General features: G+C 36.3%; 1 protein-coding gene across 4 annotated transcripts in view; it reads left to right on the top strand.

Annotated features, from left to right (window-relative positions):
• The window catches only part of PTPRK (protein tyrosine phosphatase receptor type K), a 532,644-nt gene that overhangs the window by 279,319 nt on the left and 235,628 nt on the right, over nt 1-17,697 (top strand). For all 4 annotated transcript variants that reach the window (XM_081828970.1, XM_081828968.1, XM_081828967.1 and 1 more), the window contains exon 5: nt 1,620-1,735. In XM_081828970.1, the coding sequence (XP_081685096.1) occupies nt 1,620-1,735 (116 nt within the window). The remainder of the gene's footprint in view (nt 1-1,619; nt 1,736-17,697) is intronic.

Raw genomic sequence — 17,697 nt, 5'->3', positions numbered from 1 at the left:
AGCAGTGGTGATAGTGGACATCCCTGCCATGTTCCTGACCTTAGGGGGAAGCTCTCAGTTTTTCCCCATTGAGAATGATACTCGCTGTGGGTTTTTCATAGATGGCTTTTATGATATTGAGGTATGTACCCTCTATCCCTACGCTCTGAAGAGTTTTAATCAAGAAAGTTTGCTGTACTTTGTCAAATGCTTTTTCTGCATCTATTGAGGGGATCATATGGTTCTTGTTCTTTCTTTTATTAATGTATTGTATCACATTGATTGATTTGCGTAAGTTGAACCAGCCTTACAGCCCAGGGATAAATCCCACTTGGTCGTGGTGAATAATCCTTTTAATGTACTATTGGATCCTATTGGCTAGTATTTTGTTGAGAATTTTTGCATCCATGTTCATCAGGGATATTGGTCTGTAATTCTCCTTTTTGATGGGGTCTTTGTCTGGTTTTGGGATCAAGGTAATGGTGGCCTCATAAAATGAGTTTGGAAGTTTTCCTTCCATTTCTATTTTTTGGAACAGTTTCAGAAGAATAGTTATTAATTCTTCTTTAAATGTTTGGTAGAATTCCCCTGGGAAGCCATCTTTTTAAAGCCTATACTAAGATGAGGTGCTGAAGAATTAGAGGTAGTAGGCAAGGGTCAAACGATTTATTCCATGCAGTACATTCTAAGAAAAAGAGGAACAAATTCATCTCGCTCAAAATTCAGGTTGGTTTGCTCATAAATTCAGTCCATTAGTACATGAGCATGATGTTTCCATCTACTGTTCATTTACACTTACTGGAAGAGAAATGTGAAAGAAAGGCTCTTAGGAGTAAACAAATAAAAATAGGAGTTAAGCACAAGAGCAGTTTTACTGTGATACGGTCTTCTGTGAGCTTGTTTTTACTTACCGAGGCTTAACTTTTCCTGTGTATATTTACTTTCAGTTGAAAACATGAATAAGCTTCAGTTTTAAAAGGTAATCATAGAGAACACTCATTTGACAGTTATATAAGTCATGTAGGTTTTGACTACAGTCATCACTTTTTATTGGTCTGATACTGCTTTTGGGTAACTTTCTTCCAACTATGAAGGAATAGGAAGTAGAATTAGCAATGGTCAAGCTGATACTCTATTTGAGAGAAACAAAAATATTCCCTTGTTCTTTGAAGTACTAGAGAATTATATCTACTGAAATATTTTTTAAAAGAAAGGAGATCTAACTGCATAAGTTGTAAATTAATAGTTCGACCACCATGTCTATTCAGTATGTTAGATATCATTTTCTGTTTTCACTATAGTTTTCTATTATGCTCTAATTTATGCCTTTTTGATCTCTTTTGCTTTCTTTGACTTGTAACTGTTTTTTTATCACCCATATGCAACATGCTGTGGCCAACCTCAGCAGTAAATGTTGAGTGTTCTCTCTGTATACAACAATGCTGTAGCAATGATGGGGGGGGGGATAAAAGGAGAATTGTGAGAGGGAGTGTGTATTTCAGTACAAAACTCCATTTTCTTCCATACGGTATTCGGGTTGGCCAAAGGTAAAAGTATTAACAACATTATTCTCTTGGGAAAAAGTAACATGGCACATTTTCTTCATGTGAAAATAATAAATATTTTTTCTGCCTTCACAGATAAATCTCCTCATTTTCTCCGTCTGGGGGACGTGGAGGTCAATGCAGGGCAGAATGCTACGTTTCAGTGTATTGCTACGGGGAGAGATGCTGTGCATAACAAGTTATGGCTGCAGGTAAGGCCAAGTGGACAGCTGAGCTAACGGGTACACTTGATTTTTAAAAAAATCACAAAGTATTGCTTCTGGTGTCATTCTTGTGTGTGTGTGTGAGAGAGAGAGAGAGAGAGAGAGACAAGTTCTCTTGCGTAGGATTGTTTTAATTGACTACAGATTCATTTCAGATATTTCCGTTTTGGGAAGATGAATAAACATATAACAGTATGTAGTTAATAAATATCTGGATTAGTTTCTAGTGAAAAATTAGTGTTTCTCTAAAGTTATGTATAACTGTAAAAACAATTTTTTTCTAAATCCATTCAAAGTAGGAAAAAAATGAAAATTTCCTCATTTAAACTCAACTTACAAGAGCATAGCACTTAAATAGGAATTGTCATTGATACATTTACAAAAATAGTTTAAGAAACCTTTGGAAGTACTTCTGGAAATTTGAATTGGAAGAGAGCCAATTAAATTTTTTTTTCAGAACTTTTGTGTATAAGGGTTAATCACAGATCTGAGGTCAAGACATTTGCTTTGCACATATTAAATCTTCAGTAAATATCTATTTAATGAATTACAATTTGACATTATGTTGGGGGAACGTAAAGGGTACATGCAAAGAGCCTTGAAAGAATCAGAGAGATAATAATAGACTAAGGAAGGTGCCAGGCTTCAGAGAGTAACTGCCAATCCCAGGGCAGTGGGGTTGGGGGGGTGGGAGGGGCTTAGAGCAGCTCTAAAAAAAAAAGTCAGGAGGCTGGCCCAAGGAAAGATGACTGTTGAGCTAAATATTTGAGCCTAGAACGTATGTAATAATATTCTCTGAGCACTTATTATTTTTGTATTCCATTTGCATCAGAATGAAGGAAGGGATTTAATTGGTTAGAACGAAATTCCTGAGACTGTCAATAGAGACCAAAAGAGAAAAATCATTGTAAGAGTAGCATAGTTTCTTGAACATAGACTTCAGCATTTATTTTGCCACCTTTAAAGAGGTAAAATTAGTGTTGGGGATAATCATTAGGTTGTAGGAGGTTGGGGTCATGATTATAATAAATGATTTTTGAAATCATACCTAGTATAATGACTAATATTGTACTAGTGGTTATAAATTTCTTATTTCATCAAAGCCTCACATCCACTTGGATGTTATAACCCATATACTCATATAAACTTAATTATTACTACTTTTATAATTCATTTGATTTGCAGGTATTAGGATATCATCCTGAATATGTGAAATGGGAATGAAGCCCCTATTTTTTTTTCTGTGATTATGCTGATTTCCCCTATAGATATTGAAATATAAGATAATTCTTTATAAAGAGGGTACTGTATAATATGCAGCCGTTTTATCAGCTAAACATGAAGTCCATCTTTCTCTCAGACTAAATAAACAATTTTTAGACATTTTTTCCTAATTAGTTAATTTTTTTTTTTTTTTTTTCATTTAGGTGGGAACATTAGTTGGCCTTGACTTTAGTTGTGATCTGTATAGTCCTGTCTTGGAGAACCAGAGACTCTGCAGTCTGCCTCTGGTTTTATGTCCCAGGATTTAATATGACATTGAAATAAAAGGGTTTTGTGTACTCAGACACCAGCTGCCTTGTGGCAACAAAGACTTTCTGGCCCTGCTGGTTTGAGTGGGTTGCAGTCAAAGTATTGCTCCTTTATTGTTTGTTTCCTACTTTGTGGATTGGCCCATTTCGGTATAGTTTTAAAAAATATTCCTTCTGTCATTTTTTAAAGAAAGATGAGAGATAAACAAAATAATTCTGTTAAAAATCTATTCTGCTTTCCTTTTTTTCCTCTTTTCTTTACACTCCTAAGGTGAATTTGTGTATTTCTCTTCTGTTTTGACCGTGAGTTACCCAGTTCCTCAGCAGTTTATATATTTTCCTTATTCTTTAAAAAAGCTTTTCTACTTTCTCAGTAATACCACTCAAATTACCTTAAGTTATTCTTTTAAATCTTCCTTCTTCATGTTTAAGAAATATTGAAAACTATCCACTACTTAGTTGAGGGATGTTTTCAAATGAATAAGACTAGTTATTTTATATAAATATATAGTGAGTCAGTCAGAGTGTGGCCAGTGATTTAAAAAAAGATCTTTTGCTTAAAGTAGTAGAAATATAATAAAGCAGAAAGAATCTTGATTCCATAATGAATCTACAAGCCAGCCCATAAAAATTGATGTCAAGTCCTGTTTACTTGGTGCAGAATGAGTTCAAGAAGTCAGGAGTCCGAACTGTTAATTCTAACCTTAATTTGAACCTTTCAACCCTTCCAACCCAGTTACATGTGTGGACTTAGAGAATTCATTGAACTATTGAATCTGTTTTATAGATAAGTTCTTTCTCTATGAAAGGAGATGTGGGTAGAAACTAAGATCCCTGCCAGCTATAAGATGCTAAACTAGATCTTTGCATTATTTTTGGTGACCTGAGACATGGCCCTCATTACCTTTTTTGTTTGATGGAAGAATGTGAAATTGTTTATGTTATTAGTTTTGTATGGGTAAAAATGGCCCCTGAAATTAACTGTCATTGTGAGAACAACTGCTTAAAATACCCGCTGACAGTACTGAGAATGCATTAGAAGCAGCTCAAAATGAAAGGTCACTGCATCCTGTCACAGAAGTAATGGGATAATGGAGTAGCTGTTACACTTGCCATGGTAGATGTCATTAAAAATGGTGATTGACTTTTTATGTTTTTCAAATCACTTACATTATATAGTATTGTCAATTGATAAATGTTTAAATATGAGGTAAAACCCCCCAAAATAGAAAAGCATCCAACTTTCTGTTTTAAAGGAAAAATGATATACTACAAATGCTTTAACCCTAATACCTGATAGCATTTGACATTTAAAATCATTTATGTATGGAGGGGCGCCTGGGTGGTTCAGTCATTTAAGCATCTGACTCTTGGTTTTGGCTCAGGTCATGATCTCAGGGTTGTGAGATTGAGCCCATTCTAGCTCTGTGCTCAGTGAGGAGTCTGCTTGAGGATTCTCTCCCTCTGTCACTCCCCTGCCCCCCCCAATAAATAAATAAATAAATAAATAAATAAATAAAATATGTATGGAAATACATTTATTTTTTATTTTTAAAGATTTTATTTATTTATTTGACAGAGAGACACAGCGAGACAGGGAACACAAGTAGGGGGAGTGGGAGAGGAAGCAGGCTCCCCATTGAGCAGGGAGTCTGATGTGGGGCTCCATCCCAGGACCCTGGGATCATGACCTGAGCTGAAGGCAGACGCTTAACGACTGAGCCACCCAGGTGCCCCTGGAAATACATTTAAAAAATAAATCACTTGTACATTGTCTTTAGCTTACAATTAATATGTCAGTCATTTTTTATCGTTCAAAATGACATACAAATTAATAGGTAAATTAAAAAATAGAACACACAAAAGCAAACACTTGAGTTACCTGAGCTAATCTAGGATTATTCATAAGGTATATATCATAGTGGTTCTGGATGTGTCTTTAGGGAGTGTTCTTTCCTATAAGATCTCAGATTATATAATTACAGAGTCTTAGAATTAGGTCATTCACTCTAGACATTTAGAGAACAATGACAAAATACATTACCCAGATTAACCTCCTTGTACATGCTCAATGAACTACTGATGCATAAAACAACATGGATGACTGTTTTTAAAAGTCTATTTAGTGTCAACAAGCTAGCGATATGGTAAAATTGTGAGGTTTTCTGGACCATAGCTTAAAATGGTGTGTTATGAAGTTCATTCATGTTGGAAAAAGGACTTAGAGTAAAGACTTTAGTTGCTGTGGAGAATTTCCAAATTCCTTTTCAATCATAAAACTCAATGAAGTAGCGTGCATTCCACATATAAACACAACATTTGTTGTCAGGTTACGATGTGCAATTTTTTCCCACATGAACAGATGTTTTTTGGTGCTTCCAACAAGTTTTAGGCCTATGCTGTTTTGTGTTTCCAAGGAACCCTCAGTGGTAGGGAATTTGTGGATCATAACTTAAGGCTTATGGTAAAACACAGGTTATAAGGGGCGCCTGGGTGGCTCAGTCGTTAAGCATCTGCCTTCAGCTCAGGTCATGATCCCAGGGTCCTGGGATCGAGCCCTGCATCAGGCTCCCTGCTTGGCGGGAAGCCTGCTTCTCCCTCTCCCGCTTCCCCTGCTTGTGTTCCCTCTCTTGCTGTGTCTCTCTCTGTCAAATAAATAAATAAAATTTAAAAAAAAAAAAAACACAGGTTATAGGAAATAAGATCACAAATGAAATTTTAATGTACAATTTATATTGAAATAAAATAATAAAAAACTGGTTATATTTTTTAGAAACATCAGGTAATTTTTCTCACAGGAAAGAAAAATTAGATTTTTTTTTTTGTAAGTTAAGAATGTTAGTCATGTCCTTTTATTGTAGTGCTAACTGATATGAAGAAAAAAGTGATGGTGGCAAAAAGTGAATATATAAGGAAATAGCTAACATAACACAACAGTTCCACTCCCGAGTATTTATACAAGAGAAATAAAGGCATGTGTTCACAATATGGCTTATGTAAGAATGTTTATAACAGCTTTATTCATAATAACCAATAATCGTAAAGAACCCCAAAGTCCATTAACAGGAGAATGGGTAGACTATGTGTGGTTCATTGAAGCAATGGAATGTTACTCAGTAATAACAAAGAATGAGTTACCAATGTGGATAACTCTCAGTGATAGTATGTTTTCAGAAAGGGGAAAGATAGAAAAGAGTGCATACTGTATGGTTACATTTACATTAAGTACCGGAAGAAACAAAACTAATTTATGTGATAGAAATCAGAACAGTATTTGACTGTGGGTGATGAGGAGGGACTGGAAGTGGGCAGGGGAAACTTTCTGAGGTATTGTAAATGTCATATATATTTATTGGGGTGTTGGGTCCATGGGTGCATATACATTTGTTAGAAGTTAAGTTCTGTCCAATTCGCTGTATATACAGGTTACCTCAATAGTGAATGAGGCAAAGTGAGTATGTGGTACATTCTGGCATTACTAATCAAGCCATAGATGATAATAGCCTATAAACATTAAGCTGCATTTTGTCCATCTTGTCCATTTGAAGTTATTTGATTAGGTTCGAGGGTAATTTTTAATCAGCAGTCTATGCTGAAATACAGAATAAAGCATGTTCTGAGTGTTCTGTTATCAGAACATGTTATAAATTCTGAGGATGTAAAAGTTGAAACAGGGTTGGACTGTAATTTATGACTTAGTATTCTTTTATGAAGATCCAGTATAAGTGGACACCTACATGGCAAATCAAATAGAGCCCACTGCTGGAACATCTGTCTGACCATATGCTTTGGCTTCAGGTTCAATGTAGAAACTAAAATGCTAATGACTCCATCCATCATCACAGAGCTTGGTGGGCATGCATCATTGGATTGGACAGAGAAATTCAACAGTGGAGTTATTGTAAGTTGGACTTGTGTGGGTAGATTTGGTGACACCATTTGTTTTGGTGAATTGAAATGAGGCTGTTTAATGTGTGACTGGTAATCCTATGCAGATTGCCATCAAAGCCGTGGCAGTTGGGCCAATCTGTCAGCAATTGCCGCAGGTGCTGGCCCTGTGCCTCCTCAGTGGGCCTGCCAAAACAGGAAAGTCAGCCATCACTTTGCACTTGGTGAGGTTCATCACACTAATGTAGTATGATACAGCTAGTTTCTCAGCCCAAGGAAATGTCATTCCTTATGGAGCAATAGATAATTCAAGCAATAGATTGAGAGTAATAACTGGAGAGTAGAATTAGTAAAATGAAATGCAAATTGCTCTAAAAGAAAAAAAACCAAAGAGAGGCTGACCTCTTGGAGTACCAGTTGTTGTCAACTGAGGATCAATGAAAATCGTTGGTCTGAAACTTCTGGGCATACAGTGTTTTGTCTATCCAGGGAGATGTAATGGCCTTGTTCTTGCAGTGCATGTGAATATCATCATGCAAGCAGTGGAAATCAGAAGCATGGTATTTTGCAAAATGAGTTAATTCAAAAGTATAAAAATTTTAGCTGATGAAACCTATCACTACTCAATTTCAAATGCCACACAGTCATCGCTCACAGAGCTCCCTATGATGCTTCCACACTATGGTATTTTTCCATGCCTATTTATACTGTCACATGAAGTGCCTGGATGTTTGTAGCGTATTTCATTTCCACAAGAGATGTTACTATCCCCAGTAGGATTTCCTTTTGAGAAAAAAATCTGGTAATTTTGCATTTATTAAAATGGAGAATTCTTAGAAGAAATTGATCTATGCCTAGAAGATGAAGTTTATGGTGGGCAATTCATTGAAAACTAATTTGAGAGGAATATTTCAAAATCTAATTGACTAAACATGTAATATGTGATTAACTTATATTAGATACCATGTAAAGAAAAGAAAAGTAAGGAAAAAAGTAATGAGTTATAGTGAAAATTGTTCTACTGTCCAGACTTGATGAAAGTCCTGACATTTTCTAAGTCATTGGCCCTAAGAGTGGCTGACACATATCTAAAATATTAGAATAAGAAAAGGCAGTATGTAATTACTAGGACAGTGAATAAAAATTACTAGAACAGTGAATAAAGTTGAAGACATGATGTCAGAATGGCTAAAGCGACATGGTGTAAATATATCTTGAGATTCATGGGAGACCAGATAAACTTCATAAAATCTTAGATTCTTGGGAATATTCAAGAGGGATTTAATTTGTTCTGTATAGGTTCTAAAGTACAATACTAACTAATAGTTCGAAGCTCTATGGTGAGAGATATAAGCTGATTATAAGGAAGAACTTTGTAATTGTAGGGCTGTTGAAACTTAGTATGAGCTATTCCAGGAGGTAGTAAAACTACAATTAGTGGAAGTATCCAAGCATAATCTGGATAAGCACTTGCTAGAGCTGTAGAGGATGTTTAAGCATGAGGCTGAATACATTTTAAGATCCTTTCAGCCCTGAGAAATGCCTCTGTAACTGAGTAAGAAAAGACAATAAAGAATTTAAGCACTATACTATTTCAGAGTTGAGAGAGGGCTACATCGACTGGAATGTTTGGTGAAATCATTAAGGAAGATTTGATTGAGTCTTTGAAGGATCTATAGGACGTGAATAGCAAAGATACGTGAGCATGGTTATCACTGCAGGTTAGTGCGTGTGCAGGTGGGATAGGAACGTCAGGAGAAGGATCCTATTGAAGTGGAAGGTTCGCAATGAGAAGTGGAGGTAAATACGGGTTTTGGCAGGGTTGAGACTAGGCCATGATGAAGACATAAACCAGAAAGAAGCTACTATTAGCAGTGCAGATATCAAGTAGTAAGGGCCTGGGATTGGCTGGTGCTGGTGGAATCGAAAATTACATGAGTAACGAAGGAGAGGGAGATGAAAGAAGTACCAGTTGACAGAACTGGGGAGGATGTGAGTGAAATGATCAAGTCAGCTTTCCAAATTTCCTCAAAAGTTTATTTTTTAAAGCCAGTCATTGAATTTGTTTTCTCATTTTCTGTCTTGGGACTGATTTGTCTGTTAGACCCATCTGTTTCCTTTTTTTTCTTTTCTTTCTATCTTCATAATTGCATATAAGTTATCCTAGATAGGAATGAAAGGTGAAGGGACATTCCCCATTCCTTTTGGCTCTTTTAAGCTTTATTATTATTTTTTTAAGATTTATTTTATTTATTTGACACAGAAGAGAGAGAGAGCACAAGCAGGGGGAGCGGCAGGCAGAGGGAGAGGGAGCCCAATGCGGGGCTCGATCCCAGGACCGTGGGATCATCACCTGAGCCAAAGTCAGACGCTTAACTGACTGAGCCACCCAGGCACCCCTCTTTTGAGGTCCTTAGGTGGTCCTGATATCTACTGGAAGGCTGTTGGTGCTTTTAGCCTTGGCTTCTTTTATATCTTGCAGCTCACAGAACAGGAGTAATGTCCGAGGGCAGTGTTAACCATGTCTCTGCTGCTTCTCTGATTTCTTGTAAACTGATAGATAAATACTAGCCTGCTATTTAATTCTAATTGTCTCTTTTTATTCTTAGTTTAAGCAGTAGTGACTTTTTTTTCTGTGTATATGCTGATTTACAATTATCTCTGTTTCACTTAAGAGACCATGTACCATTTGGTAGCTAAGCTATCACTCTTGTCAGTCTGCTGCTTTTCCTCAGGGCATTGGTTTATTTGAGTTCAGGGCATTATATTCTTCCTTCCTGGCTTCCTACAAAGAATTATGGGCTATTGGTCTTGAAGCAAAATCATTGACCAAGTATCATGGATTGTAATGTTTATCTTTTATCTTCGGCATTTTGGGTGTGTATGTATGTAAATGGTGAACATCAGAACATTTAATCATATTTAATATTTAGGATTGTTAAGTATCCCTGAGGTCATTTTAGTTGGCTTTCTGTGGCTTTCTACCATAAAGAGTTCAATGCCTTGAATATAGAGTCCATTCTTTTCCATCTTCAATAATTTATAAACTCTTGGGTTTGTTGTCTGCAGATTACATAATTGATTATAAATGAATAATGTGTGGAAAATACTTTATCTTTCTTATCTATCCCTGGAGCATAACTGAAAGCCCGGCAGTCATAGAAGCTCAAGGATTTCTTCCTATCGATATCTATAAATAACAATTTACTGCTTTTTCTGTGCAAGAATAATGCACTCTTCTGTTGTTCCTAAAGCTGCCCTTCAGTGTGTTTTCTAAGTGTGTCACATCAAACACTTTACAACTTTCCATTGACTTCCTGTGATCAGTGTTACAATGTGGAGACTCTGGTAGCAAGCTGGGTTTCTTCGTTATGAAAAGCAATCTGATATAAAGATCTGATATTTATAAAATCATTTTATTATACAACAAAACATAGAAAATCACACAAAAATAAGAACAATGGATGAATTTTTATAAGGTACACACCACACAGGACAAGAAAGGGACTTTGCCAGCCAGCCTACGGGCTCCTTCTGAGGGCTCAGTCCCAGCCACACCTGAGCCAGCTCTCTACCTCTGCAAGTAATGGTTTTCATAACTTTTAGCCCTTCTTTGTTTTTGCATAGTTTTTTTCCCACTTATACGTACATTCCTAAATGCTCTAAATTAGTCTTGTCTAATTTTTAAAATAGGTTTTTTAAAGTCTCTTTTAATCTGTGGGTTTGTCCTCTGTCTCCCTTTCTTTTACTCACAGTTTGTCTATTGAGGAGGAACCCAGACCGCTGACTGGTGGTTTTGCACTGTCTGCATTTTACTGATTGCATACAAATGTCCTCTTCGATTCAACACGTTCTGAATTTTTCTGTAAATTGGCAGCCACATCCAGAGTCAAGTTTGATCCTTTGGCCATGCTGGAGGTGGTGCCTGGTATGATTACAGGAGGCACAAAATGTCTCTCTCTCTCTCTCTTTGAGATCTTGATAGCCATCGATGCTGAATGCCTATATTCGTTGTGCAGGCTGTAAATTGTGATCTAATTTTGTTATTTCTTTTGTATTAGTTTAGTTCAAGAAGAGATACTTCTCATCTACCTTTCACTACCCAGTGACATACTTCATTAGGGGAAGGGAGGATAAATGCTCAGATCTTTGCTTTAGTTATTGGTTGTCAATATAATGAGTTGATTCCTTACCATTCTCCAAAGGTGACTGATTCTTCTTCTTCTTCTTATGAACTCGTGGACTTAAACATGTTTAATTGACTTCAGTTTGTTGTAATTATTACTATTATTACCGCTATTAAAACTCAAACGGGCCCATCTTTGGCTAGTGAGAACCTCTTCAGGTTGACTCCAGAGTTCTTTTGATAGGACTTCAGTGGTTTTTGGTAGTTTCCTGCCATCTGATATTGTGATATGCTCCATCATCATTTCCTACATTTTCTTCTCTAGACCTGGTGTGCTGGTTTGGTTTAGTGAGAAACTGTATTTCAGGACCATGATGTGGTTGCTGAAGGGTACTCATTTTGTTAGACCTTTTCAGTGAACAGGAGTAAGGGAAAATGCATATTTAAAGATAAAATATCAGGTGCCTGGGTGGCTCAGTCATTAAGCATCTGCCTTCGGCTCAGGTCGTGATCCCAGGGTCCTGGGATCGAGTCCCACATTGGGCTCCCTCCTCGGGGGGAAGCCTGCTTCTCCCTCTCCCACTCCCGCTGCTTGTGTTTCTGCTCCCACTATCTCTGTCTCTGTCAAATAAATAAATAAAATCTTTAAAAAAAAATAAAGATAAAATATCTATGAGTTCTTATTTCTGTTTCAACTTTAAGCCTAAAGATTTTCAGTTACTGTTTTCTCTATTACAGCTTGTCAGTTATGGGTTCTCTTTTCCATGCTACTATTCTTCGGTCTCAGTAACACAGGGGAAGAGAGAATACTCCATAATTCCTCATTTTTAAAATCTGACGTCATTTTGAATACTTGTACCATATAATCAGCATGTAACTATTGCATACTATACTCTCTCTCCTATAGCCCTTATTTACTTAGTTCTGCAGGTAGCTGTGTTTTTAGTGATCACTATCAGTTTGTATCTCATATCTTTCCAGTAACTTTGGTTGTTTGAAAGTCATCTTGTGGTAGAGTGTTCAAGAATAGCACATAAAATTAATATTCCCTGAGTTTGTGGATGTTGATAATAGTTTATATGTGCACTTGGTACCCTTGATTCTTTTTTTAAGATTTTATTTATTTATTTGAGAGAGAGAGAGAGGGAGAGAGAACGAGCATGAGCAGGGGGAGGGATAGAGGGAGAGGGAGAGAATCTCAAGTGGACTCCTCACTGAGCGTGAACTCCGACACAGAGCTCGATCTCACAACTCTGAGATCATGACCTGAGTTGAAATCAGGGGTTGGATGCTTAACCAACTGAGCCACCCAGGCGCCCCTGTGCCCTTCTTAGGTCAGTTTTGCAGGATATAAAGTCCTTTGTTCACATTTTCTTTCCTTGAATAACTTTAATATGCTACTTCATTTCATTCTGGCATAAAGCCTTGCTATCAAAGTCTGATAATATTTGTTTCCTTATAAGTCATCTATCTGCTTTTTCTAGATATTCAAAGGATTTTTTTCCTTTTTTTTTTTTTTAAAGATTCTAATTTTATCAGAATATGTATCACTGTGGGTCATTCTAGGCTACTGTTCTCAGGTATGTGGTGTGTTCTTCCATTGTGTATTTTTAAAACTTTTTTTTTTTTTAATTTTCAGAAGGTGCTTTTAGTTATTATTTAAGTACTTTTTTTGTTTCCTTGCTTCTGTATGGACTTGTGTTATCTCTATGTTTGATCTTCTTTGCGTTTCATCATTAATAGTCACTATCTCTGGAATCCTTTTTGTTCTCTTTATTTTAAATTAAAAGTCTCTTTTTTCCCCAACATTCTGTTTTGCTTAAGACATCATCTGTTGATTTTATTTACACTAGTTAATCATACTTCTGAAATGACTTTTTTCTTTCATTTCTAATTTTTCTTGAGTTCTGTCATCTTATTTATGAGTTTTATTAATTCAAATTTATATTATTCTTTCATGTCATGAATCATTTTCTTAATATGTTTTAGCATAGCTTGAAATATTAGGTTTCAGTTTTGATCTGTTTTATGGGCATATTTTCCTGGCTTACTTTCAGAGACTCTGGGGTTTATACTCTGTTCTTTATTCTATTTTAAACTTATAATAACTTTATGTTGGACTTGACCTTGATACTTTTTTTTTTAAAGATTTTATTTATTTATTTGACAGAGAGAGACACAGCGAGAGAGGGAACACAAGCAGGGGGAGTGGGAGAGGGAGAAGCAGGCTTCCCGCCGAGCAGGGAGCCCGATGCGGGGCTCGATCCCAGGACCCTGGGATCATGACCTGAGCCAAAGACAGACGCTTAACGACTGAGCCACCCAGGCGCCCCGACCTTGATACTTCTAAGCTGTTCATTTTTATGTGAATTATATTGTCTCGAAATTTTAAAATGGGATGTGGAGTTCAGGAAAACTTTTCTGATTTCAAGAATCCGCCTTTTGTTTCTGTGAGATATGTTTAAAAATATGGCCACTTGCTTTCTCGGATTTCTTGATTTTGTTCTCATCTCCACTCTGTCTGGGCCTTTTCTTTCCTTACTTTCTCTTGTTGTTTTGTCTGTTTTTATGTGTCAGATTGAGAAAGACTGAAAAATTATCCCACTGCCACCAAGTTGCCAGAATCTCTCAAGTGTAATGCTTTAATTGTATTGGTCTCTGCTCTACTCAATTTCCCTCTTACTATGAATGGCATAGTTTTATAATTGTAAACTCACGTGCTTTATATTCCTTCTTTTCTCCAGTGCAGTTTGATGCAACCAGCCAATACCGTTATTTATATTCCTTAGTTTGTCTAAAATTTTCTAAGGTCACAAATGCACGGTCACCCAGAACTTTACCTTCTATAGGTATTTGATTAGGAATATCTAATGGTAATATTTTGCATCTCTTTACTACATCATGCTATGGACTAAAAATGTCTCTTTTACTACTGGCAATAGAGTTACTATTGTCTCTAAGTCTAACCAGATTTCGAGAACCAATTCTAGAAAACCTAGAGCCAAAGCAGATCAGAAAACTCAGCTTTAAAAAATCTGTTCTTTTAGAAGCATTTCTGGTAACAAAATCATCTGTGTCTGTCAGTGTTCAAACGTGAAAAGCATATGTATATGTGTGTATACCGCCCCCCCCCCCCCCGCCTTTCTTTTTAATCCTAAAAGGATTTACTGCAGGGAATTGGTTTTTGTGATTGTGGGGCTGGCTAGGCAAGTCTGAAGTCTGCAGGTCAAACCCTTGGGAGGGGCAGGCTGGTGTATTCAGGCACAAACTCAAGTTGCTGTTTATAGGTGGAATTTCTTCAACTTCAGGGGAGCCTCAGCTCTGCTTTTAAAACATTTTAACTAATTGAATCAAGTCCACCCAGATTATCTAGGATAATCTCCCTTACTTAGTGTCAATTGGTTATATAGACTTCAATTCCATCTCCAGAATCCCTTTACAGGGACACCTAGTTTGATTGAATAACTTGGGACTGTAGCGTAGACAAGTTGAATTATCAAAAGACCATCACAGTTATTAAATTTTTATTTGCTTAGATATTATGTTGATTATTATCTTCATTATATTGCTGTTATCAGGATTTGCAATGAGAACTTTTATACAATTAGTCTCATTAATATTCTCAACATCTTTGTTGAATAGCAGGTACAAATAGATACCCCCAGTTTTAAATAAAAAGATGGAGATGTGAGAAATAATGAGAATTGTGAAGCTACTAAATGGTTGTTTCAGGACTGGAACCTAGGTATCATCCTCCATCAGGTGTGGTTCAGTCCACTTTCTCATGCTCTCTGTGTCACTCCTTGTACCTCAACACTACGGAGACACCTATGCTTCGTAGGTTAAAACTCTTTTTCTTGTTTAATAGCTGACTTTACATTTTTCACACTTGGGTAATGATCGATTCTTGTAATTTGTTATCCCCAGCACATTTTTACCTGCTTTTTAATCAGAATTATTTTTGCAATCTCTCTTTTTTTTCTGTGTCAAATATCATTCAGCTTGTTCAGTCCTTTCATTGCCAAATAGTAAATATGTTGACCAACTTAATATTGTCATTTTAGTGTAATTTTCCTCGAAGAACACTATGTTCTTATTAAATGCTTAATCTGTTGAAATAAATATTATAATTTCTAGTGGATATAAATAAGTGCTTTTCTCAAAACAGTAACATGTTTCTAATTTTAGAAGTGTCTAGATTTCTAAGCCTTTAATTTTGCCATAAAACCTTTTGTGTTTCTAAAATTCTTGGTTTAATTGTTCAAAAATAATAATAATAGCTTATGAGAAAGAAAAAAACATTCATATGGTAGACAAGCCCTGGTAAGGAATCCTCAGTTCCTTGGCATTAATTTGGCTGGATTGTTGTATGATTCACTTCAACCTTACTTAATTATATTGTGCAAATTTACTTTGGGTTTAGTTTTGGACAAAAGGGCAAGTACTGACAAATCATATGCCATCCTCTTAGTCCTCTTAATGTATTCAACAGGAACCTAAATACCAAATGTAGGGAAACAGTCTCTTAACAGTTTCTCTGACTCCAAGAGGATGGAGGGATCATATATCATCATGTGCCCAAGAAAGGCAGTGAAAAATAAATAAACCGATAAATGTAATTTAATATTTTCTTCAAGTCAACAGAGTGAAATAATCCCTGCAAGTATTCTAAGAGCCACATTATTTAATTTTAAATTAAATTGGATTAATTCTATTCCTCAAGCTTTGAAAAGAAAAGCTGAGATAAACTGTATCATATTTTAACTGTACCATATTAACTTTTAGGAGTTCAAGCTGAAAGTAATATAAAACCAAGTGTATTATGTCCTTTAACAGGAAGTCCAAGAAAGAAAGGGGCTCTAGGAGTTGTTGATACCATTTCAAACACTTGATCAAGAACCTGATTCTGTCTTCCTCCCTGATGTGCTGTCCTCTGTGTGTCCACTTTTCCCTCACATTGGCTTCTCTCACATTGACAAGTCCACTCTTTTAGTTTTAGGCATAACGAGAAAAAGAAAAGAGGACCCACTGTGTCTTCTCTAGAAGTGTGAAAACCTTCCTGGAAGGGAATTGGCCTGTTTTTGTCGAATCTCATTGGCCAGAATCAGGGTACACACCATTTTTATACCTTTCACTATGATTAGGAATAGGACTTCCATGATTGTTTTCTACCAGTGTGTCTCAAGCTGTAATGTCTTGATGCGTAACCTAGGGATCTTGTGAAAATGTAGATTTCAATTCAGTAGGTTTAGAGTGATCTCTAGACTTAGGCTTTGTAACAATTTGACAGGTGATTTTGATGCTGCTGGTCTGTAGATCACACTCGGAATAGCAAGGGCTTTGATTAATAACCTGGGTATTATAGATGTTGAGAATTAACCATTATTATCACTGCACTACTTTAAGCCGAACTTGTCAAATAAACACTGCATATGGCCTGCATGAGGGAGCTTACTTAGTTAAATAGGGGAGTAATAACTCAGAGACTCTAATGACAAATCTCAGCAACCTGTATGGAGACACAGCAACTAAGAAAGCATGGTGAGGATATGAGAAGTGGGGGAGAGAAAAAGGCAAAGTGTTAGGTTATAATCCTTGGATCATATAATTTTGTGGTTCGTTTCTCAGTATTTCTCAGAGTTGGGGATATTTACAGTGGCAAAATCATGCAAAAAAACTCAAAGCAGGATAAAGAGCCTGGAACTGAAGAATGTAAAAGCAGAAAACTATATGCAAACACTGCTGCATAAAGGAGAAATTTAACATGACTTCTTTCTTCCTTCATAGTGCTGCCCACTCTGCTAAATTGATAGTTTGTAGTCAGTCAGGCAAAGACCTATTATTTTGGATTATAGAAGAAAAGTTATCATTATTTTTTACTTCTGAAATGTACATGTCATCATTTGCTATTTTTAACTGTAATGCATTACTGGAAGCTGAGTAAATAATGCAATGTCTAGTAGAGTAAATTATATTTCTCTTTGGTACAATGCATTGACCAAGGCTTTACAACAAATAATCAATTCATTGGACTGGACCTATAATATAAATGGGGGAAAAAAGCAACTTTGGCTTAGTTTAGAGGAAATACTGCTGGATTTTGTGTCATTAAACCTGGTTTAGAGTTTTAATCCTGCTACTAACAGGCTACGTATCACATTTCTAATCTTTCTGAATCCTGATTTTATGATCTTTAAATGGAAATAACTGTCACATAGGTTTTTTTGAGATAGCAGTGACAGAACCAAGATAATAGCCTATGTACCATGAGGTACATGGAGGCACTTATTAAATGATTATTGAAGATAAGCCTGAATATTATGAGGGTATAATGGTATGATGAATGGTTATTGTTATTTCAAGAGATAAATAACATGTATGTCAGGGGCGCCTGGGTGGCTCAG

This window comes from Leptonychotes weddellii, chromosome 8 (genome assembly GCF_054177405.1).
Source record: "Leptonychotes weddellii isolate Sample4059 chromosome 8, ASM5417740v2, whole genome shotgun sequence".
Classification (NCBI taxonomy): Eukaryota; Metazoa; Chordata; class Mammalia; order Carnivora; family Phocidae; genus Leptonychotes; species Leptonychotes weddellii.
The sequence above is the reverse complement of the archived record's forward strand: the minus strand, read 5'-3'. Positions and strand labels throughout refer to the sequence as shown.